This window comes from Sapajus apella, unplaced genomic scaffold (genome assembly GCF_009761245.1).
Source record: "Sapajus apella isolate SASKATOON/1434 unplaced genomic scaffold, GSC_monkey_1.0 scaffold13, whole genome shotgun sequence".
NCBI classification, from domain to species: Eukaryota; Metazoa; Chordata; class Mammalia; order Primates; family Cebidae; genus Sapajus; species Sapajus apella.
Genome location: NW_022436953.1, coordinates 16,426,492 through 16,452,042, shown reverse-complemented (window position 1 = coordinate 16,452,042; position 25,551 = coordinate 16,426,492). Strand labels below are relative to the sequence as shown.

At 41.6% G+C, this 25,551-nt stretch overlaps 1 protein-coding gene across 46 annotated transcripts in view; it reads right to left on the bottom strand.

The window, feature by feature from the left end:
* The window catches only part of TCF7L2 (transcription factor 7 like 2), a 214,092-nt gene that overhangs the window by 38,953 nt on the left and 149,588 nt on the right, over positions 1 to 25,551 (bottom strand). The window contains exon 1 of one of the 46 annotated variants that reach the window (XM_032281661.1): positions 893 to 15,868. The exons of 44 other annotated variants lie outside the window; for them this stretch is intronic. In XM_032281661.1, the coding sequence (XP_032137552.1) occupies positions 893 to 895 (3 nt within the window). In that variant the 5' untranslated portion in view covers positions 896 to 15,868. Of the gene's footprint in view, positions 1 to 892; positions 15,869 to 25,551 lie in introns of those variants that run through there. One more of the 46 variants, XM_032281664.1, reaches the window with a different exon arrangement.

Genomic DNA, 25,551 nt, shown 5'->3' with positions numbered 1-25,551 from the left:
TCTTCTAACTAAACACTGCTCCTGAGAAACTCTTTCCAGATATTTGCCGTCCCGTCACGCTGTTCCTAAATTCACCCCCAGAGTGTTCCCCGTTTATCACAAGTACACCACGCTTAGAACATTCCCACACAAAAAATCAAAAGGTGATCGAGCGCTGCAAAGTTCTGTGGGGTTTAAAAAAAACGATAGCAACAACAAAAAAACACTTCCCCAAAACAACAACAAAAAAAACAAAAACGAACGCTCCCTTTCCTTTTAGCATGAAATTACAATCAAGTGCAGGAGCAATGAAGTAAGGAGGCGGGAGGAACTGCCCATTTACATCCCACGGTCCCGCGTCTGCAGCATCAGCAAAGTTTTGTTTTGTTTTAAATAAAGAGGCTCTAGAAGGGAGGAAGGGGAAATGGGTCTTGGGAGGACTAGATAGACGACAAGTAGCAAAATGCTGATTCTTTACGAAAATATTTGGGGATGAGGAGGAGGGGAGCGAGGAGGGTGGAGCATTGGTGCCTTTATCTTAGTGGGCGGAAAAAAACACCAAAACCCCCTCCATATTCACTTCCAAGTTAAAAAATAATAATAAAGCATGTTTTTATAGTCACAAGCTGAAGTTCGGGGGCGGGGGGAAGGTATTGTCAATTTCTTTCTTTCGTTTTTTTGTTTTTTATTTTTAAGGGAGGCTTAAAAAAAATAAATCTACTGCATCCACCGGCAGTTTACCAGTCAAGGTACATCAATCTGAAAGTTACTGCAAAGTGACAGCGAACATGGCAAAGGCTGAGAGCATGCATGCGGACTGGACAGCCGTGGACGCGGCAGTGCAGGCGCGCGGGATGCAGCGGGCCGGCCACCGCGCACCGCCCGCCCGCCCGCGGCTGCCGGACGCGCTTACCATCTAGAGCGGGTTGCGGCGCTGTCCTTCCCGCTGCCGGCTCGAGGGCATGCTGCCTGCGCCCCGAAGCCGCCCAGGGCCCGCGCCGGCCGCGGGCTCCACTGGAGGGCAGCACCCGCCCTGCAGCCCGCGCCGCCGCCGCGCACCCGCGGCACAGGGGAGCAGCACACACCAGCAGCGCCGCCAGACAAGATGCTCACGCACAGTTCCATTCACAGAATTATCTCGCTTGATAGGGAAGAGCACAATAACCGGGATCGCCCCCGATTCCACAACAACCCACCCCCCAGAAAAGGGAGGGGGCGTTTAAAAAAAAAAAAAAAAAGGCAGGGCTTTCTTACTCTTCTTTTTTTCCCCCAAATCCCGGCATTCAATCAAAAGAACAAAGCCTGATATTTTGTTTGCCGACTTAGCAAACATAAAGGCAATTTCAATAGTCCAAAGAAGTTCACCTAAGTTGGTGAAAGTAATGCTTTGCAGTTCTCCAGTGAAATTACGCTTTAATAGCTATCTGATGCCATTCAGAAGGCAAGGGAGGAAACTCGCTGAATTTAGATAAACTTGGAGGACCACTTCACTCCGAAGTTTTCTGCCAACTGAAAGTACTCTCAAAATTCTTGACAACATCCAGAGCTTAATTATCTTGCTGAATTTTTTTTTTTGGAGGTGGGGGATATAAAAACCAATATAGACCGTTAAAAACACCGATATGTAAAAGAATTCAGAACAATTTACTGTATAACATTTTTCATGACTAACTTAAAAAAAAAAAAAAAAACCTACCGAAACTTGTGGATGTGTTTCTTTAAAGCAAATGGTCCTAACACATATTAAACCACCGCTGCGCGTCTTCTAAGCATAGTAGGAAAAAATGACTATTGATCTTCAAATAGCGATAATTGAAAAGATCAAAAAGATTAAACAAAATCAAGAATGTGCTGACTTACCATGCTATGCTTTTTTGTTGCAACTTTGTAGAAATTTCACTCAAAGAAACTGCATCAGAGGTGTCAAATTTTTTAGCGGACTGTGATCGTATTATTTCCGCAGCCCTGCCTTCCAATGCTTCAGAACTTTTTTCCCTTTCTCTTTTTTGTTTGTGGTACCTAGCTTTTTGCTATAGACTTTAAAAGCCTTCAGCTCAGCAAACCAGCACAAATTATCTTGCCACCTTGCGCAGCTCTGATGCTTTGGCCGGTAACTTTGGAAGGCCCTTTACTACTGCATCAAAATTAGCATTGTCAAAGCAGTTAATGAATATTAATATTGTATTTGTCATTGGAGCCGGCCCGTTGCTGAACTCCGAGTCATCCATCAGGGACAAGATTAAGAACACAATTATTTCTGACTGACAGGGACCAAATCTGCTAGAATTTTTTTTTTTTAAACAATTCGGGGGGAAAAAACCCACAATATCATCATCTTAAGGTGTCTCCCAAGAGACTGGGAAGCAGATTAATACGCTTTTAATGAAGTAGAGATCATTATGTATGAAGGGGAAAAAAAAAAGAAAAGATGTACTATTCAAGCTATTTAGTTATGGTGGTGGCTAGAAATTTAAAAAAAAAAAAATGCAGACGGCATATCTTTTTCGACAGCTGTCCAGATTTTATTCATACTGTTCTAAAGAAAAAGACAACTTTTTTTTTTTCCCCTGAAATCTTTCCTTTTTAAAAAAAGAACAGAGAACGAGCGATTCGTCCCATCTGGGATAATTTTCCATGTCTTCACTTTTACTGTAGCGGCTCAGGAAAGACAGCACAGTAAATAATTCCTACACAAATTTGACAAGAAACACCTTCATCAGCTCAGCTCTTTCCACACTTATTCCCCAGATTCCAAGCACTGTCTCTCTCACTTTATTCAGGATGAACCATTACATTTACAGAAACTCTTAAGTTCCCTTTAACAGTGACATCTTTCTGTCATAAACACAAAAGAAACAACACAACTCAACGAAAGTCTCTGACACATGCTGCAGATCCCGAATCGCCCTTCAGAAAGAGTGCCCGCTACCCTCCTTTGGAGCCCAGACAGTCTCATTTAGGGTGCCGCAAAGTTGAAATGGAAGTTCTGTCAGAAATTAAACAGAAGCTTAATGAACTGCGCAATCAGCCAGTAGCAGAAAACATTTTACGACATATTAAAACATATAACTTTCTCCACAACATTGGCAAAAGACTAATTAAAAGGAATTAAGTTTAAAAATTTGCAGCTTACCTGGCATAACAAACATATCTGAATTCACCCAAATCATCTCCACATCTATATCTATGTCTTGCAGAGTTATATCACATATAACTATATTATACATATGTGCACACATAGATATATACGGTGATTTCTTAGATGTTTTAGGAATAGCATTATTGGCTTGCTCCATATAAATTGTCTTCAAGATGATATTTCCACTCCACTTTTCGTATTTTAAATGTGGTAAAAGGGATAAAATGACAGATGTGATGGTTAATCTACCCAATGAATCGTGGGGGTCTAGGTAAAGCTGTAATGGCCACTGAGCTAATCTACAACACCCACTGACCACCCCACTGGCCTTCTAATACCATTATCAACCCTTAGATGAACATTCTAAATTAGAGTTTTGTTCGAAAAGGGTGTGAATCTGACCTTCGATGCTGGGAAGCCTGTGCTGTACATACAGATGGCAAAGTTCTCATAAAAAATTTTTTTAAAGGTTTCCACTTTCTCGTGATTTGCATCTTTGAACTCTGTGTCTTTACATCCTTTCCTTTTGCCCAAAAAAGAGCCTTTCCAAATCCCCTCCTGCCATAGCCACTGATGTCATCTCTACCACACATCCGATAATGTTTACGCTTATCCCGTAAGAAGGACCCAAGGAAAACCACTGAAAACAAAGAAAAATCTCAAACATACATACAAACATCCTATCTTGCCCCAACTTTTCTTCTTCTCTCTTTCAGTCCTCTGTATATCCAACAAGTTTGTGGAATAGATCCTAAAAATATATCACTTTCTAAGTGGGGAGACTTGAGACAAAATCAGGTAAGAGAATGAGATAAGAATACAAGAAAGCAACAAAGAGTCCCATTTGTTCACATACACGTCAAGTTACGCTACAAAGAAGGAAAGGAATTTGGTGCTAAGCCTTCTCCTCTAGCACTTCTTTAAAAAAAAAATAGATCAAAATGGACTTGTATCAAATTATTATTGTCTAGATATGCTTCACTTAGAGAGATATTCCCAATATCACTTTAAAAAAAAAAATCAACACAATCCCTATGATGAAAGCACACATTCAATGCTCCCTTCAAAAATCTGTTTTCCTACCTTTTCCCCCACATCATCCCATAACCTACAATAGTCCTTATGCAGATATGCCCCTTTATTTTAGAAAGGTGTGTGCAGACGTTTTCCCCCTAACCTGTTTATCTAGACCACAACTCAGACATGTGTAAACACACCTACTTATGTGTATCCGACTAAAGATTTTTCAAGCATAGACTGGCTTCCAAATAACCTGAGATGTCTAAATTAAGGAGCCTTTGCTTTATCAATCCACAGCTTCCCCATTCCTGGCCAGAGCCTGTCTTTTTAGGGCCATAGATACATCCTTAATCTGCATCTTTGTGCGCTCTGAACCGGAGTTGTTAATAGGCAGCTTTCTCTGCCTCTCTCTCGGCTTCCCCAGCACGACTGCATCAGCACTAGTATCAAATTAACTCTCCGACTTTGAAACTTATTGATCTGCTATTAAGACACCAGTGAACTTGATGAAATGAGTGCTGTAGGTGCAGTCATGACTTCAAAGTCTAGCACAGCCACATAAAGCAAGTGCCTTTGATCCTAACTCCGATCTACTGAGGGTTTAAAGCCCGGTTCTCCCTAAGCTGCCCTTCACTCTCGTCATGTCTGATGTCTTACCAACTAGTGACTTGATAATGTTAATAATGCAAATTTTACAAATGATTTTTATAATGGCAAAATTAATTATATGAATTGATGCTTCTTTCAATAGGGGTTTCTGTACTTCTCTTCCCTATAACGGTTGCAGCAGTTGTGATGGCCAAGGAGGGATATCGGGCCCAGGTAATTCCAGACCATACTTCCCCATCTTCTTTCCATTTTGCACCTAAAACTAAAGTCATTTACTAGGAATTCTGCTAATAATCTTAGCAACTTTTATTCCTATAATTCTCATTTCCTAATCAGTATCTACTGCTAAATAGAAGTAGCCTCTTTTTTACATGTCGTTGCTATGTTTAGATGATGGATCAGTACAAAATCTTTATTTCTGTGTAAGATTTCTTCTCAATAGTCACAAACCCATGGTTAAGTTGAAGGGTTTCATACTCTGTTTCTTTCCAATTCAGAATTATCTGAAATGGTATATAGATAAGAATGAGAATGTACTACACAGATTCTGTGACATGGAAAATGTAAATACACATATTCTGTCTCAATCTGGCTAAACAATGCTTTTAATCCAACACATTTTTTAAATCAAGGAATACATGTTTAAGCAAAGATTAATTTTACAAATTCCTTCAGTAAATACTTTGAATCATAGATTAAAAATAGGTTTCCAATTCAAATTCTGTCTAAATAGGAAGATAAAACCCTATGAACTCTCAGTTTCATAGAGAAGTTTGGAATTAAATCATTTAAGAAACGTTGTTACATTCTAGGTTAGAAAATAATCTTATATATGAACTAGAATATCGGGATTTAAGCAGAAGTGTATCTTGATACTTCAGGAGAAGAATCCGTGTCTGAGAACAGATTCTTTGCCAAGAGGTTTTATTCTTTGTATGCTGATTTTGGACAGAAGAATGCCATTAAGTTCAGAGTAAAATGTGCCCCGCTAACAGAAGCTTTATATATTCCTTTGATTTACAGTATGTTATGTAATCATTGTGTTACTGTTGCTCTGAATCCATGTATTACAGGAAGAAACTAATGGATGTATTTTCTTCAATCAATATGGCAACGTGTTTTCCCCATTTCGAATGTCAGGGCTTCCCCAACCCCACCCCCACGACAAAACATAATGAAGTTTAAAAGGACCACGATTTTAATAAATACTTTGTGTGTGTGTGTGTGTGTGTGCGTGCATGTGCACACTCACACGCACATGTGCATTTCCCCACCCCACAATATATATATTGAGAGAAGGCGGGGCGGGGATGGGGGTAAATCCAATTAGTTTGTTTTCCAGCACTACTCTAATCATAAAATTTAGGTAGTAGTAACTTTGTGTTAGTGTTTTCCCTCCTCCCATTCAACCCCCAATGTTGATACTCACTTAACCTACTTGCAATTCTAAAGAAGTCAACACTTGATTGTGACAATGTTCAAAAGAATTTCCTCTGCCACTAGCACAGTAAAAAAACTTTCACCAATTAGTGCAGGAAAAAAGGAGGGAAAAGCCACAGTGCTGGCGCTCAAAGAGCCAGGCCTTGCGGCAAATCTGTCATGTCGAGAGGATTGATCAACAGGACGGCAATTTCTAATGGCATGTTGTCATGAAAAGTCAGCCACAGGGAGCCACCTGCTTTGCTCCTCACAGACAGCTAGGAGAGGAAGGAAGGAAGAGGGCGGGAGAGGGAGAAGAGGGGCAAGGCTCTCTCCATTCCTATCCCTGCCGGTTCCCTTTTGCTAACAATTTTGGTAAAGGTATCATGATTTTTCATTCAGTTGAAATATGTCAAGTCTCCAATCATATTATCCTTCCTCTAAGATTACAGTGGTTTGAAGGCTGACTCTTCCTTTTCCCTCAATCCCTTTTCCCCCCATTTTGCGAAGGGATGGAGTAACCTTCATCTGACCACATTCCCTCCTTGCTTTTGTCTACAATATTCCTTAGATCAGAAGACGTCTATCATGGCTTTAAATCAACAAGAAGCATTCTGACTTAATAAAACCCAAGTTTGGAAGAGTCTGGAAGATGAAAGAGATACAGGTGACACCATCAAACATTATTTTTCTGAACCAAGCATTTAGCCAATTGAATGTATGTATGACTTCTCTTGGCCTCATACTTCCTGGGGATTTGCCTGGTTGAGACACAGTTCTGAAACTCAGGGTTTGTAGGCCATAATCGAATCCACCACAATCTACTCTGCTGTCAGTATGCTCCTATGACACTGGTGCTGTTCGTTTATTTGTTGTAAATTTTCATGTGCTCAGTGAAATTCAATATTTTATAACATCCTCCTAAAGTACCCTTGAAAACAAAAGACATTCTGCCTCTGAATACTCCTCTAGAAGGTATGATTTTCTTGGTACCCAAGACTCTGATTACCAACCACTCCAAAGAATAGTCCTTCCTCCTCCAAACATCCTACTCGATGGCTCCCTTGTCATTTCAAATGATGCTGTATATGATTATTAGTACCACAAGATACTCTACCAGTATCAATCCCCAAAATGTCAAGCTATTGAAGGATTCTAGAGGGTCCCAACAGTAAATCGCAACATCTGAAAAACTGTTTCCCGTTTACCCAATCTTAGAAAGTTGATGTGGCTGCTCTCCATAAAAGCTACTCACACAAAGGCCATGTTCTCCATCTATGTGAGATGGTCCAAAATATAGTTGTGACCTCCTGTCCCTAGTAATTTTTATACTTTAAACACTCACAAATATACTACCCCTCAATCTACTTTGAACAAAAGAAAAAAAGTCAAATAAAAGTTAAAGAACTTTTAAGTTCATGAAACCAAACCCCACTTGGCATGCAAATCACGTACTGTAACCTTTTATTGGCGGAGCCTCTGGTCTCATCAGTCGATGAAATTCTCAGCCCGCGGCAACAGCTTAGCCGAGGGACACAGACCAATGAGAAAATATTCATTGTGTTAGCATTTCAAATGGCGAGAAAGGAAGAAGAAGCGCTAACTGATCACTGCCCGTGGAATTAATTGGATATTCCAAGAATAATGTCTCTCACTGAAGATCCTTGGAGGCCAAGCGCTGGTAGAGACCACATTTTGTGCGGCGCCTTCAAAAAGAGACCGCTTGGGGGTAGTGGACATATTAGGGTTTTAGCGCATTTCCCTAAAGGCCAGAAGATAATCAGATGCACTGAACCAAACTCAACTAATCCAATCCATAATTATACACACAAATCCAATAAACTTTGCCACATAACTGGAAAATTAATCTATTATATTGAAACCTTCCATAAGTTTAAAAAAAAAAAAAAACCTTAAGGGGCACCATGGCTAAAATGTTCTTTTTGGGGGTGGAGACATGTGACCAAGAACTTTATTATTTTTTGCTTGCAAAGTTACAACCTTCTGTTATGTTCTAGGACTGATCTTAGTGCCAACATGGTTTCTTTATTCAGGGAGGGATTTGCGTTTCGGCTTTATTGCACATAACCTAAGCATCTGCAATGACCCTGACCAATATTAGTACATCTTTCCTTAAGACACATCTTAATCTAACCTTTTTAAGACTCTTTTGCTTTCAAACTCAAAACAGCATAAAAAATACGCATTGTTGGTAGCACCAGGAGTCTGAACTAAGGGCCTGGCGTGGTCCGCAGCAATAGCCCCCTGGATAAACAGCTGCCGGTGAAACTAAATCATCATCGGAGACCAAAAGGTAAGGGGGGAAAAATGAGATTAGGAACTTTCCCAAATGTTCCGTCTCTCCTATCGACCACTGGCCTAGCGTGAGGTGTCAATTTGGACTCCAAAGAGAGCACACGAATTCGCAGCGGTCCCATTATGCGGTCTCTGCTCTCATTGTAAATTCTGTCAACGAAGTCAATCTTATTAACTTCCGCACTGGTTCACACATGACATTTTCTTCAATTTTCTTGCTGACATCAAAAACATCAATTAGCAGCCCGAAAATAGGAAGGAACGAATGACAGCGCCTGATAACGTCGACTATTTGAAGCCAAGGGTAAATCTATTCTCCAGTTCTGAATGCGTTCATTACAATTGCATTTTCAAAGAAGACCTCCAAATAGCAAAGAAAATTAAATTTATCATCTAGAAATGCCTAGAAATTGTTTTTTTAATCCTATGTCTATCTCTCAATCCCAGAGCGTAATACAAAGTATCGCAATTGAGTTTTATGATAACATGCCACAACTTTAATAGAAAGTTTATAAAATATGCAGGCTGGACTACACTTACTATCAAATAGCAACTACAAGGCTTGGGAATAGAAAAAAAAAAGCTTCCCCAACAGATTGCAGCCTCGCCTGGTAGGGCCCATCCATTTTTCTGGGTTCTCACTGTATTCCAGGCAAATATGTAGGTGAACACACACACACACACACACACACACACACACACACACACACGACCAGTTGGTTGAAAAGTTTAAAAAAGGAAAATGGCAACGAAGTCTGTCGTTCAAAACCTAAATGTTCTTATGGAAAGCAACCAGCACTCTCCCTCCCTAAAAAACTAAACAAGTCTTACTATCCACATACCCCTTTCTCTTCTCTAAGAAACAAGTTTCCAATAAAATTTCCCCTGCTCCCACTGATCACCTCAAAACATACATAGAAGCCGCGTCCAAAGAGTCCAAGCTGGAGACAAAACCATTATTCATTGTGCTTCACCTAATTATCACCCATTTACTTTTCATTGACTTTTTCTCCAAAATCAAACAAATAAATAATAATAACAAACATCAAGTGTTCCCCCCTGGCCAGAACATTAAAATGCCAACAGTAAATCCTCTAACCCGTCTGCTGGGCTGAGCCCATCGAGTCCTAGAAATGGTTGGAAATGGACCGAAAGACACAGGACCAAAGAAACTTGGTTTTTGCAGACTTAAGAGAAAAGCCTGTATTTATTTTATTATTTATTTACAGGGGCAGGGGGTGGGGGCCAGCCAGCTAATGTGCCCGCTTTGTGTGCCGTATCACAGCTCCCAGGGAGGGAGGCGACGCGACTTCGGTGCCTGCCCCAGACATCGCCTTGGACTCGTGGTGGAGCAGAAACGGCAGCTACACCCCGGTAAACAGATTGCATTCCTGCGGCCCATTGATTTTTTGATCTTTTGACATTTTTTAGTTGCTTCTATTCCCTTCCTTGTCTTTTCTTCAATGTCACAAAAGACAAAAAAATGTCTAAACAATTGAGGGCAGAGATATCTATTAGCTGTCAGACCGCCGTTTCCCCGGCATTGACTAAGCGCGCGCCACAAAGAATGCCGAGAACTGGTAAGATGACAAATTATATCATTTTTTTTTCCTTAAATAGGGATAATCATATTCCAATACCTTGCTTTCTCCTAGCCAACCAAAACGTGCTGTGAGAGAAGGGAAGGAAATCTCATTGTATCCTGTTCTGTAATTTCTATTACGTTAGCTATATTTGTTGGGGGGCAGGAGAGAGAGAGAGAGAGAGAGAGAGAGAAAGAGAGAGAGAGAGAGAGGAGGGAAAACCCCTTCAAGGAAGGTAGCAACATATTTCAGGTTGTAGCATCTAGGAGAAGCAAAGCATATCTTCCTGATTATTTTCCCTTAAGAACTGCTTCCATAGTGCAAGTACCACATTAATAAAAGAAACAATTTGTTATACTTAGGGATGAAAGACTGTTCGAGAATGAAGTGATGTCCCCTAAGTTATTTGTTTCCCCCTGAAGACAAGCAAAGCTGTTCTTTCAAAGCAGTTAAACCATAGATTTGAAGTACGGCCAACCTCAACTTTCTAAAACCTAAATCTGAAACTTATCATTCCCATTAAATAACGCCCCAACAGGAATGCTTTAAATATTGTTTCAAATGGGTTCTCTCTGCTTGTGATTTGACTGCAATGAACATGTTGTACATCCACAATTTCAAAGTTAAAATTCAAAACACATTCATACTGCATTTTCCTTCAAAACCAGTAATCAACGATTTATGGACAAGAAAGCAAAAATGGATCAAGTTTACACTTGCATTTGAAAAGATTAATGATTTTCTTTCAAGAAAGCAGTGTGTTAGGAACATTAGCGTTCAACATTTATTTTTGTATGTAATAAAAAAAATTAGAATGTTTGATTTAAAATCTATTTACCTAGGTTATCTACGTATCTATTTTATAAGGAAAGACTGTTTAACCCTTTTTTAAAAATAGGCCCAAATGGGTAGGATGCACTTAGGGAATTTTAAAAAAGCACCAAAAAAAGAAATGTTTCAATTTACAGTAACTACCTTGTAATCTTATAACAACGATTTCAGAAATCAGCAAAGGATCCCCAGGCTTCATCTGTACTTTTATTTCTATTTTACTTACATAGACTCCTACTTGACCTTTAACATTTAATGTTTATTTTTCTGTTTTTAAATATGCTTTTGACTGAGCCTACATATTTTAAGATACTGGCAATGTTTGCACTATTACACTGCAAGGGAAAATGTTAATTAGGTCTAATTTAGATTATAAGTGATAAAAACGTAACTAATTCAAATTCAGAAGGATCAAAGCTCTATTACGCTTTTAGGAATTGTATGCAATAATACCACAACACCTGAGTGTATCAAATTTACAGTTTTCCAACATAAGTTAAAACTGGCAAATATAAGAAATATTTATAACCTACAAAAAGGAAAGGGGAAGGGAAAAGGGGGAGAAAATGATAAATTTAATTCTTTATCAGATTATCAAGGTAACCTATATATAACCAATCCGGTTTTTCTGCTACTAAGACAAACATTCCTGCATTTTTAGCCACAGACATCTACCTTTTCTTAGACAGCATGCCATAGTCAAATAGGCTTATTCATACACTGAGTAAAACAAGATCAAAGTTCCTGAAATCATTCCATAATATTAGAAGACAGGTAAGGCGCTATATTGATATACATCTTTATATTGTTTGACGTTTCTATTTTTAAGTTTATGAAATCAAATATGACGTGACAGAAGCCTGTTTAAGGGGGAAGGGGTGCTAAGGAATTAGAGAAGGCAAGCAGAGACACACACACACACATTCACAAAACTGACCACAGGTTGCGGACGGGATGGTCGGTAGTTGTGGTTTTTAAAACCGCGCGCTGTCCTTGAAACGGAGGCCGCACACAGCTCCATTAGATACAGATCCAGTGCTCTTGATCTATTATTTACAAAGAAAAACCCTTCACTGCTTAAGTGCCCCTTCTACTTCAGCCTTCCATTTCAACAGCATCAAACAACTTGGTGGGGGGAAAAACACAAGATACAACAACTTGTGTTCATCACAACGTTCCGTGCAATTCAAAATTCTACTTGGATGGGAAAAAATAAATAAAATAACCTGAACACAGGATGTTGGCTAAATGACAAACAAATAAGAGGTTTGTCATTTTCTAACATGCGGTACAAGACTTGATCATCTTTCTGTAAGAGAAATTTCTGTTTTAAAAGAAGGGAAAAAAATTCTGGAAAATCCATTTTACCTCAAGGATGTGAAAAGAAATGTTTTCAAAATGTACATTTGGTATGAAATTGTTTAATTATCAAGTCTGATCTTTAAGTCAAACTGCATTCGATCTAATTAGTAAGCTTAGATCTCACCTTCATGCTGAACTTTAAACTCTCTGAAGCCAATTAAAAACTATTTAAATGAATATTAAAAGGATTCCTGTGATCATTTCTGACATGAGAGAAAACATGCTTTTCAGCAAAAAATAGGTTTATACAGCATGCCTACATTTCACAAAACATTCGAGTTGAGTTTTGCATTTAATCTGTGTATTACCCTTTTCCGATTCTGCCATCCAAGGCTCTTCCTCAGCTGCTTTATCATTCTTGTTCAGGCATATCTGCTGCCAATACAGTTTTAACTGCAATTAGAACTGCTTTATTATTCAGTGTTCTTCAATTTTCAATGACTTAATTAAGATTTACTGGACGGTACCTATTTCCCACTTTCATTTCAATACACTATTGAATTGGGCACACATGGAAATGTAGCAATAACAAGTGGGAATCTGGAAAAACACTCTTGGCAATTTTGAATTTGATAAACCAAAGCAAACTGAGACTACAGGAAAATACATACTCTTTCTCTCTCAGTCTGGGCCTTGAAATTGCTTTTTGAGAATTAATAAATTATTCTGTTTGTTTAGGAAATTAAGTGCTCCCATGCAATGCCGTTACAATTAACACTACTAAATGTGTTAGGTTACACTAAAGAAATCCTCACAGTATAATTATATCAATGAGTCACTTAACTCACATATATTAATTCAATTTATCTTCATTTTGAAACGTGTGGACTGATGGACTGTCATCATTAGAAATGACAAAACTCCACGCTGGAGGAAAACACAGATGTGCTAATGCTCTGACTTCTCAAGCCCACACACCATTGCCTCCACTAAGGGCGCCTCCAGGTTATCAAGGACGTATTCTCTGCTAAGCACCAAAAAGTCAGACCTTCTGATCGAGATGCCAAAAAAATATCAACTGGAGTCTGGTATCAATAAAGAAAATTCCAACAGAAAAATCTCAATGCTAGTAAGTTCTTAAGACAAAGACTATTATGTGTTTAGTACTAAAGAAACATTCACTCAATATTTCTTGGGAAAATGCTACAAAATAAATGCCATTTTCCCCAACCATGCAACCTATCGATACGCATTTCTGATTAAAAAGGAACCGCAGTGCCAGAGCAAACACATTAACCAAGAAAGCTCAGCTGGGGGTACTGTCCGTAAATAAGATGTTACCAGGCAAAGCAATGCCAGGACTGTTCACAGAGATTTCCTTCTGAAAACTCACAGGATTAGAGGGGGTCTTATGAAGATTTTAACAATAATGAGACCACGATTTGACCTATAACCACTGATAGTCCAACTAAACCCATCCTGATGGTCATCCTGGGTTTTGAAAAGTGGAATCACAGGGAGAAATATAAGGCTAAGTGACTGGCTTTGGATTTGATTCTTAAAAGGCTGATTTTTATATTTAACATCTTAAAATACCTGACCCAAATATTTTGTTTCCCCTCTCTCTTAAAAAAAAAAAAAAGGCCTTGGAAAGCTAACATAGAAATCCTTGGGTTTATGATTCTCCAAGTGTCTAATGTTATTTATCTCTAATGAGAAACAAATTAGACTGTGAGGAACACAGGAAAACTAATTTAATTTCTTTAAATGCTGGAGAACGAAGAGAAGCCACACAATTCTTTGGGGCTTGGAGAACTGGGAGCTGTCCAGACAAACATGGACAGAGGGTCACAATTTCTAAAGGGGGTGAACGCTGCTCTAAGAAATGCCTCATATCTGCTTCTACGTGAAGGTGCCAGCAACACAGGGTCCCCCCTCCTGTCAAGAGAAGTCATCAACCTGGCCAGTTCATCCAGCCCAGGCAGCTCTACTGGGTGGTGAGGGTGCCCTATGCCCTGTGATTTGTGTCTTCTTAGCCACTGACCAGTTAGCTAATCAAGCACTGGTGGGGAGGTAGGGGTGCATGAATTAAGTAAAGACATCTAGTTGCTTTGGTTACAAGTTGCTGATGTAGTCAGAATGGCAATATTTCCTAATCACGTGCTTACGGGCGTTTGTGCTCTTATTTGCAGGATCAGGACTATTACTGGGCCGCTCCTGCACTGAAGTGCAAGGAGGGAAGCTGAAGAAACTGCAAGCTGTCAGGATCTCACCGACTTGACAAGGCAGACCTGGATGGCCAGTGTTTGGGGCGGGTTTTCGGTTACGGAACCCAAAGGCTCCTGTCACTCATGGGGCCCCTAATTAACTACTGCTTACTATGGCAATATGACAAAAATGAGTGAATTTGCTTTTCAGATAACTGTGACTCTCTGCTACAACCAAGAGTTAATATTAACAAATGAATAGGAAGCAGAGGAGAAGTCATTTGATAAACAGCAAGGACAAACAGAAACCCACCAGGAAAGCATAATCAGGGAATAGCCTTCTACTTCTATTTTACTCTTTTTTAAAAGGAAGAGGATCTGAATACACAGACACTGGCCAAACTCGCCTCCCGTGATTGCCTCATAAGCTTAAAATACAATATTGCTTGCCTCTGGAGAAAGACAGCACGCCTCCATAGCATCAGAGGGAAGGTGGCAGGGCAGGACAGTGCGATCCCATTCTGAAATGGCTTGATTTTCATTAACAAATAAATGATGTTTCAGTGGCCTTCGAACTTTTGCTGTTCACATGAAGTTTAGGAATGCTGGCAAGGAAAGGCACCCAAATCCAGTAAGTAGATTTAAACATTATTAAGTAAGCACGGGAAATTGCTGTGCCCTTTATCACACGTATGTGTCCTTAGAGAAATCAGGTGCGTACACACCCAAGCCCCAAGCTGCTACAGGGAATTATGAGGCCAGGGGAGGAGATTTTAGAAGAGCAAGTTGTCTGAGCCTTGCCAGTCACTAGCCGGGTGGTGATTTCACCCCTGCCCCAAGACTGGGGTTGGATACCAGGGAAGAAAAGTGTGCGTGTGTGTGTGCGTGTGCATGTGCACGCACGTGTGTGTGTGTGTGAACATGTCTGGCCCTTCTGCTGACGGCACCGCCTCTACCTCTTTCCTAAGCTCCTTGTAAACATACCCAGAGGCTTACATACAATGGGCACATCCAGTGAATAATCAAGTAAAACTGAATTATGTCATGCCTCCACCATAGCAACGCCTGTTGGCGCTCTCTTCTCTCCGGGACAACCCTGCCAATGTTCCTGCTGCCATGTGGAGCTGAGAGCGTGCTCCCATTAGGCACAGATGGAAAGCATGTCGCAATCACCTGCCCAAAGCAGACTGTGAAACGGGTTTCAAATGCAACCAAGTATCTTAGCACAGTCTGGACGGTAGTGTTATTTTTTTTCACAACCATCTTGTTTTTGTCTAGCACCTCTTCAAGGAAGTTGAGGAGTGACTATTTCTCATAATCAAAGTCTCGCATGTAGACAGCCCCTTTTACAGACAGAAAAATAAACAGGCTCAGGGGACTCAGAAGAACTGATTTGAGATTAGCTGGTTAGTAATTGTTTTATTTATTTATTTGACAAGGGCTCACTCTGTTGCCCAGGCTAGAGTGCAGTGCCGTGATCACGGCTCATTACAGCCTCCACCTCCTGGACTCAGGCGATCCTCCCACCCTAGCCTCCCGAGTAACTGGAACTATGGGTACATGCCACCATGCCTAATTTTTGCATGTTCTGTAGAAATGAGATTCCACCATGCTGCCCAGGCTGGTCTCAAACTCCTGGGTTCAAGTGATCCTCCTGCCTCAGCCTCTGAAAATGCTGAGATTACAGGTGTGAGCCATGGCACTTAGTAATTTTAGCAAACGAAAATGAGGAGGAGGAATGGTGGCTGCTGTTTTCACAAACATAGTAGAATCTTCCTGGTGTCCTTCCCTTAGGTGCACTAGGAGATTCATTCATTGATTCAATAAATACTGATTCAGTGCCTATTTCATGCCTGGCTCTGTTCTAGGCACTAGGGATGGATATTATCAGTGAATCAAAGTCCCTGCCCTCAGGGAATTTATAATCTAGAGAGAGAGAGAATTATTTAGAACTGTCAAAAGGCTAACAGATGTGCCCCTGGAGTACCTTGATGGTTTAATTTCCTCAGAGTCAATTAACCTCTAACAGAAACCAGTTCTACGACCACCCAGCCCAATGTTCAATTCATTTCAATTATTCTGTCCCCTAGAAAATATAACAGAAAAGCTTGCTTTACTTATATGCTAGAGAAGAAGCACACGTTTTTAATCACTTAGAAAAAAAAAAAATCCCAAATGCTAAATTATGCTGTCAAATCATCTAAACAAGAGCAGCTATTTGCACTGGAGATCACAGAACACTACAGACTTGGGGAATATGGTGTTAACAGTGAGATCCTGGACGGACGCAATGGCTCACACCTGTAATCCTGGCACTTTGGGAGGCTGAGGCAGGTGGATCACAAGGTCAGGAGTTTGAGACCAGCCTGTCCAATATGGTGAAACCCTGTCTCTACTAAGAATACAAAAATTAGCTGGATGTGGTGGCGGGCGCCTGTAGTCCCAGCTACTCAGGAAACCTAGGCAGAAGAATCGCTTGAACCCAGAAGGTGGATGCTGCAGTGAGCTGAGATTGCACCACTGCACTCCAGCCTGGGCAATAGAGTGAGCCTCCATCTCACAGAAGAAAAAAAACAGTCAGATCCCTTTTTATTCATTCATACCAATCTAAACTCAGAGTTGTTGGCTATTTTGTTTGACCCATACAGTTGGCCAAATTAGTCTATGATTAGGACAGAAGCACTACTGGCACTCAGGGATTGTTCATAAATATCAATTAATATTAATTTGGATTTCTTCTCTTTGACCCAATACATAGTGTAGGCTTTCTTGTACTTCCATACTTAATTTTAGGGCTTTATAAACTACAACTCAAACTACTGGCATGAACTCTTTAACATTTTTGGCTGCTTTTCCAACTATAAATTAGGTAAAATACATAGACGTAGGGGTCAAAAGCCAGCAATCAGAATCGACATTGTCCTTAACTACAATTTTGGGGCAGCCAGGCTTGTGAGAAGAGCTTCCTTTACCAAAGACGTGTGTAGACTAGTACACGTTTATTGCCGTGTCCTAAGTATAAACATATAGAACCAATTAACCACTGGTTAAGTGCTCACTGTTTGTTGCAGATATTCATATGTGAAAACACTGCTTCTGAAATATCTTTTAGGAAAAAAAATCTTAAGAAAAAACCCAGTAGACAATCTCAAACATTTCAAAGAAAATATTAAAATTGGAAATACTTTAAATATAGTTCCTAAAATTGACTTTTTTTTTTTTTTTTTACAATTATTCAGACTGTGATGGCCTGATGAAAAAGTTATCAGAACCTAATATAACTACTAAATGTTCATTATTATCTTTAAAGATAATATTTTTAAATGCATTTTTATTCAGGCATCAGGGAGAAAAAGAATTGATTTCTCTAACAGAAAAGCTTCCCAAATTCAGAGGAAGAAGCCAAAAATTATCAGGTTTGCTTTTTTTTTGTTCTTGTTTTGTTTTGAGATGGATTCTCACTCCCATCTAGGTTGGAGGGCAGTGGCGCAGTCTCGGCTCACTGCAACCTCCGTCTCCCAGGTTCACGCGATTCTCCTGCCTCAGCCTCCTGAACAGTTGGGACTGCAAGTGTGCACCACCACACCCACCTAATTTTTGTATTTTTATTAGAGATGGGGTTTCGCCATGTTGGCCAGAATGATCTCTATCTCTTGACCTCATGATCCACCCACCTTAGCCTTCTAAACTACTGGGATTATAGGCGTGAGCCACCGCGTCCGGCCATGCTTGTTTTAAACCAAAACTATAGCTAGTGTTTTTTAACATTTTCTAGACATGTTTCTTTAGTGCCTTCAACAAGTGTTTTCAAAGTCTAATCATAGCCAAGCTGTTTTCTGTGTGAATTGATGTTATAGTCTTCAAATAAGTAACTTTTTAAAAGATCTATAAAATATTATACATTCTGATATAAACCGTGATTTAAATAGAATATTTAAGTTATCAAAGAGGCAGGTAAAACAGCAAAATGAACTATATGCAGATTATGTTTCAAAAAACAATTGATGCCATTGCATCTAAGCCTCTTGCTTATAAAAGCTCTATGGGACTTCACTTTCTAACCCTTGAACACCAGATATCAGGATGCTTAACACATCCACAAGCCTTTCATAAGTACCTCACTTTAACCCCACACCCGGGCAGTGTGGTGGCTCATGCCTGTAATGCCAGCACATTGGGAGGCCGGAGCCAATGGTACACTTGAAGTCAGGAGTTTGAGGCCAGCCTGGCCAACATGGAGAAACCCCATCTCTAGTATAAATACAAAAATTAGCTGGGCATGGTGACAGGTGCCTGTAATGCCAGCTGCTCTGGAGGCTAAGGCAAAACAATCACTTGAACCCAGGAGGGGTGCTTGTTGTGAGCCGTGATCATGAGACTGCACTCCAGCCTGGGTGACAGGGCAAGACCCTGTCTCAAAAAAAAAAGTAAAATAAACAATAAATCACACATCCTTACTGGCACATTGATAACACTATCCCTATTTTATAGATGGTAAAACTGAGACTCCAGGAAGAAAATAGTTTCCACCAAGATAACACAGTCAGTGGCAGAGTCAGGATCTGAGCTCAGGTCTCCTGACTCTAACTCCCTGCTCTTCCCAATCCCATGGCCAAATCCCCTACAAAGCAATACTACATGGCAGAGGTTCGTGGTGGAAAATGCCAGTGCGGCAATTCTAAAGCTAGAAATACGCTCCCTTCCCATCAACACGTTACGTTATGCGGCGCATGTGTGCGTGCGAGTTTGTGTATACACACTGTCGGCAAAGATTGTAGTGGTTCCCTTTACAACTGAGGGGACAGTTGGCAGGTATGGTGGTACAATTAGTACAGATAAACCCTCAATAACCTATCTGCCTTCTGATTTTTAAATAAACAAAAGCTGAATGCTATAATTAAGATCAGAGGGCCTCTGAAAGACCATATGGCAAAATGAAAATTAAAGAAAAAGTCACCGGCAGGGAATGGGAGAATATGTTATTCCTAAAGTGGAAGAAGTGAACCCTGAACGAATATTTTTCACTCCGAAGCCTGGAAGAAAACAGCAACTTCCCAGCAGAAATGACAGCAAAGACCAGGGCAGGCAGTCCTGGGAAGCAACGGAGTACCCTGGCCCTGCAGAGGCTGGAAAGGGAATACCACGTCCATACTGCAGGGGGCGCTCCGCGGTGCTGCCAGCCTAAGCTGACCTTGCCCAACCTCTCGGGTTAGGGGGTTCCTCCGGGATAATGCAAACCTAGAAAAGCAGTCGGCGCAGTGGTCGGCCACACGGATGCTTGGAGGTCCCTAGAGTCCTACTCCCTTTCTTAATACTGAGAAAACAATGGCATCTCTATGCCCACAATGGCTTCAGTGTGCACCCCTCCCCCCCACAATGGCCCCATTCAATCTCCCACCATGAGCGATGGCCCCAAGTTTAACGGCCTGTGTTAGGAGAGCACCGGACACAAAAGGAGGTGTTTCCAGGTTCAGTGAGCACTTTACATCCATTCATCAGGGAAGGGACAAAAGCGATTCCCCACTTCACCTCAGGCAGAGCAGCGGCTGGGGCTCTGCCATCCCCACCAAAACGCAACCTTTGCCGGGTGGGGTGGGGGTCCACATTGTGTGGAAGGATCACTGTGCAAACTTGGTTCCTGATTATTCTACCTCCAGCTAAAAACATTTGCATAAAAACGGGATTCTTTTATCCCCTAAAGAAGAGCCAAGAGGAAGCTTGGTGGGGAAGTGTGGGGGCAAAGGGGGCTGGAGGTTCTCAAAGGACGACCAAGAAGGTCAGCAGACAGACCCTACATTATACTTTGGAATCTTTATTAGGAAAAGAGCCCTCCTCTTTCCTTACATGCAGTTTTTACTAGGGTTCACTGCTATTTTTATTATGGAACCTAATGTTTACTTTGTGTAATTGCTTTAATTACTAAGTACCCCTGCCAGCAACCCTTGACCAATATAGGCTGCTTTAAGAAACATCATTATTCCACAGGACCCAAAAGCGTTATTTCCCTAATTGCAAGTGATGTACCTTGATGTACAGATTTTGACCACAGATTTGTACATCAAGGCTTGGGTATCCGTCAACAGCCCCTGACTGTGCTGGTTGGTCAGTAAGGCTCAACTTCTTTTGTGGGAGGGGAGGGGATGAGGGGAGGAACTACAGAGTTCATGCTAAGCGCTAAGATTTGAAATAGTCCAAGTCATACCTCCCTCCTCAAAGAGCCACCCACCACCCACCCAGTATCCAGCCAAGCTGGATTAGTCATACTAATATACATAGTCCATTCCCAACCAACGCTTCAAGCTTTGGCAGGCCAAGCTCTGCTGACATTCCAGGCCCAGTTTAAGGTTACATAATGAGAGCTTCACTCCCATCGTGGGCTGCAAGTCAAAACAAACTTGCTGAACCCAACCCAGGGCACCACCGGCTTGTTTCCTGGTTACAGGACACGGGAGTGCTAAAGGGAGAAGAGAGCTCTTCGCAGAAATTATCAAACCAGTGAACTCGCGTCCATTCTGATCATGGACAGGTCAGTCAGGGTCTCTGAGTTCGAGAACTGGTGACTTTTCAAGTTTTCTCACATAGTGTTGGTGCCAAACTTGTTTTCAAAGGATCACTTCCATACACTTCTGTGTTTGAATCTTAAAGCAACACTTTATAAAAAGATTCCCAAATACCTGTCCTCTGGGAAAGACTATTCATTCATCATTCAAAATACACACATATATGGTAATAACTGATTGTCTATGTATCACTAAAGCACACTCACTGTTTAAAAAGTGTCCAATATTTTTTACGTATCAATTCCAACTCACTGCTTTCTAGTTAACCTTTAGCAGAGATGATTATATTAATCCATCCTCATCACCATCACGAGCCTCTTGATGATCACATCAACACCTGGGGCATCCGAGAAAAATCAGGATTTCAAGTGGAAAATAAGTGAATTCATACTGGACACACTGAATTTCACACACTAATCCAGAAAGATTTTGAAATTAATGGCACTTAACAGGAATGGTTCACAAAATTAAACTCTGCCTTGAATCAGAGGTAGCAGAGGGGAAAGAGGAAAACCAAGAGGTCTGGATTCTAGGCTTGATTCTCCCACTATCTGGCTACACACGATTGCACGATCTTACAGCAGTCTTCTTTCTCTGAGCCTCAGCTTTCTCACCCTTCAAGAGAGATATGAAGCGTGGTCAGTTACAGTTATCAATCTGGTTTCAGAGTTCCAAGATTCTATAACAGATTCTATAAACCCACCCACCCCAGCCACAGTGAACACATTACTCTGGTTGGGGGTCTGTTTGCATTAATATTCTCAGGGCATTCAGGTCCATTCCCCCGACCTGAGTTATTTTACTTTTCTTGTATGAGAAGCCCAGGTTCAAGGAAATACCTCAGAGCCCATCTGTGCCTTACCTGTTAGGTAACATTCCATTTACTGCTATCTTCTTACTATCTCCCCACCCACAGGACAGTCCCAATTAAACTCTCTAGAGAATCTATTTTTTGTTTTGTTTTAATGCTGGAGACAACAAACTCTTCTTAATAAAACAGGATACTAATTACAAACATTGACTGCCAGAGCCCCAAGGGCTGTTTGCTCTATTCTAAATAGCTCCAGCTAACGGAGCTTCTCACATTATTTTGCTCTCTCCTCTTTCTAAACTGCAAGACTCTGGAATGCTCAGAGACTCTCATCCGCCTGGAACCCGGACAGGATGCTTTTGGCAGACAGGATCTTTGTGATTGGAAGAGAGGCAGAGCAAAGACTTGATGTTGAATGAGCAAGAATTGGAAGTGTGGTGGGAAACCCCACTAGATGGGTGAGGTGTGGGGCACCTCCCTGGCCACCAGGCAGAAATGAGGAGTGAAAAAGGAGAGAAACGGGCCTGGGAGCATCTAGACAGCAGCCAGAACAACAGCCGTGGTAACTCTCAACACTTCGAAGGTGGACCTGCCCACCAGATGTCCCTGCATGATGGCTTTCCTTGGCAGCCTCATTACCAAGACGATTCGCATGAAGAGGGAGGGGATCCAACCATGCAGGGAGCTCCAAATCCCAGACGCTCTCAGGGAGATTTCTTCCCAGAGAGGAGCAGGCTGTGGAGCAGACTGGGACTCCCCAGGAGGCCCAATGGGAGCAGACTTCGACTCAAGCCGTTCCTCCTGGCTAGAAAGTACATTTCCTAAAGGCAGCAAATCAGTCCTCTCGCTCACATCCTTGTCCCCAGCACCAGAACCCTGCCTGGCACAGGAGTCCTCAATAACATTTTACTAAATGGACTCCAGCTGTCCCAAAAGCTGGAGTCCCTGTCATGTCACCCTGGAAGTTAACGAGGCCTATTGTGCAGGCTTTCCCATAATGTGTGTCCAGAGGCAGTAAAGAGAGACCTACATGTGTGTCTCACAAAGTCAAATTAATGGCCTTTTCAACAGTTATTTTCTCAATCTTCCCCTTCTTTTCTGCTTCCTGCCAACACTGCAGGGAGGGAGGTTATCAGCCAGCAATCTGATGTTGGAATAAGCGGGGGCTAAGCTAACTGTGCCCTCCTTCGCTCCACGACTTTGAGGAACTGTTTAATCCTCGTGTGCCAAGCTAATGGGATGGTACTGTCTTGTCTGTCTTAGACCCTAGCCTGGGAACCAAGCCTCCAGACAGCCGGAAGAGTAGAACTGGTGATCCCTGAGTGCCATCTGATGTTACAGCAGTGTGGACGGATCTTCAGGCTTTGTAAACATTCCAGCGTAGAGCTCAGTAATGCTGAGATATTTTAGATCAAATTAAGTAAGTGGCTTACCATATGTATTTTAGGCCATCTGCAAGACCATGAGGACACTGTGTCCTTTGTCCTAGAATTGTAGAGTATGGTATAACACACTATGGTACCACCAAAAGAATCACAGACTGCATTGCCCTGAAAAGGACAAATAAGAGGCTGGGAGACAGCGTTAGGGGTAAAATCTCACTTCTAAGACTTTTCCCCCAGTGCTTCTCAATGCCCCTCCCTGGTGTCCAGATGACATCTATTAAATTCAGGCACTGCTCCACAAGGGATCCTGGCCTCTGGCTATGAGAAGAATAGCATCAAAAAATTGCTTTGCCAACAACCCATAAATTTAAACAAGTCAGGATGGCAAGAGGAGGCTGCCTGGGAATCATCACAGAGGAGAAGTCAAAAGCAGTGTGGTTTAAATGGGACACATAGACAGACACCCCTCCAGCATGATGTTCTTCCTTTAACAAAGGCAAATCCTTCAAGCTCCCACAAGGATTAGGAAACCATCTCCTTGCCCATGTGACCACTTACAGTCTTGAAACTATGGGGGAAGGATCGCCAAGGAATAGGACATCCGACTGGACCAAAGGCATTGAACTCAGACCCTGGCCCATCCGAATTCTCAGGAGGGGGAAGAACATATATGCAAGGGCACCAATTTATCCCCACACAAGCAGGGGTGTAGCTTCGATAATCAGAGCACAGTCCTAAGAAACCAAAAGCCCCGGCTACACTGACCCAGCTCCCCTGACCTGGAAAGAGGCCTGGCTTGCTCCTGCCTCAATGACTCCATCTGTACAATGGAAACCGTCAAGCTGTGCTAAGGCTTGCTTCTCCTCCCAGCGTAGCCCACCATCATGGGAAGTGGAACCCAGCGGCGAGGACCACACACTGTGCAGATACACGCTTGATGCACTCAGTACTCACACCCACTCGCACAAAACACATACCATTAATAAGTACGAAAAAATGTGGGTTTCCTCCCAGAGCCATCTTATGCGTTGCAACCCCTCCTATCACTGGCAACCGCCATTAACATCTGATTCTCAATGCAGGCAAATGGGGGACTTAAAAAACACGAGGGTCCCAGCATCGACCCATCCAAAACTCACCCTCCAAAGCCAATTTTCCTCTTAAAGGCCCCTGTTCATCATTCTATCAAAAGGCCTAATTTTTTTTTTCTTTCTTACTTCGCGGGATCCAAGCAATTTTTTACCGTGGGTGGTAACAATTGTAGCCCTGTTTCTAATTATTTAAAAAACAAAACCACACACACAAAATAAAACAAAACAAAAATCTGCGTTGCCAATTGCAGAGAGAGACTCAGAAGCCACAACTTCCGGTAATAAAGATTTTTCTCCTCGAGGATCATAGGCCAGCATATCTGGACAGCATCTGTGTGCTCTGAGCTTCTCATACAGCTGGGCCCACTTCCATGTTACAGAACCCGAAGACTGTCATTGATGGGGAGGTGGGCACCCTGGTTTGGACAACATTTGAAGACCCAGCCTTCAAATTCCAATCCTAACAATTACTCTCAGTGGAACCAAGGATAAATTATTTTTTAAAAAAGCTGGGGGGTGGGGGGAGCTCTGTACCAGTTTTCCTCCCTTTAAAAGGAGAAAAAATGGTTCCTACAAATTGAGAGGATTCAATGAGTTAATATATGAAAACCACTTAAGGCAGAGGTTGGTATACAGTAAGTGCTCAGTATGTTAGTGACTAGCTTGTGTATACATCAACTTTTAATAATATTGCCTTTTCTTTCCTGTGGTAGCTGTGATCGTAAAGCAAAAACACTTATGAAAAGCTTAATTCAGTGCCAGAAGGATAGTGGATTTTAATACATGGTACGTAGTATTACTATTAAAGCCTACCCCATTCCCACCAAGAAGAGGGTTCAAGTTTCTTTCCTCCCATATCAAAGAAGTGAATTAAAAAATACAAATGTGGCTGGGCGGGGTGCCTCACATCTGTGATCCCAGCACTTTGGGAGGCTGAGGTGGGTGGATCACCTTAAGTCAGGAGTTCAAGACCAGCTTGGCCAACACGGTGAAACCCCGTCTCTACTAAAACTACAAAAAATTAGCCAGGCATGGTGGCAGACACCTGTAATCCCAGCTACTCAGGAGGTTGAGGCAGGAGAATCACAAATCCAGGAGGCAGAGTTGCAGTGAGCCGAGGTAGTGACAATGCAGTCCAGCCTGGGCAACAGAGCAAGACTCTGTCTCAAAAAAAAAAAAAAAAAAAAAGCTTCCATATATGTCACTTGCCTTATATACTGTAATTCATTCAAATCTCCTGATAAGTGAAGATAGGCATAATAATCTCCTGGTTTTATATTTGCAAAAGCTTATGCCTAA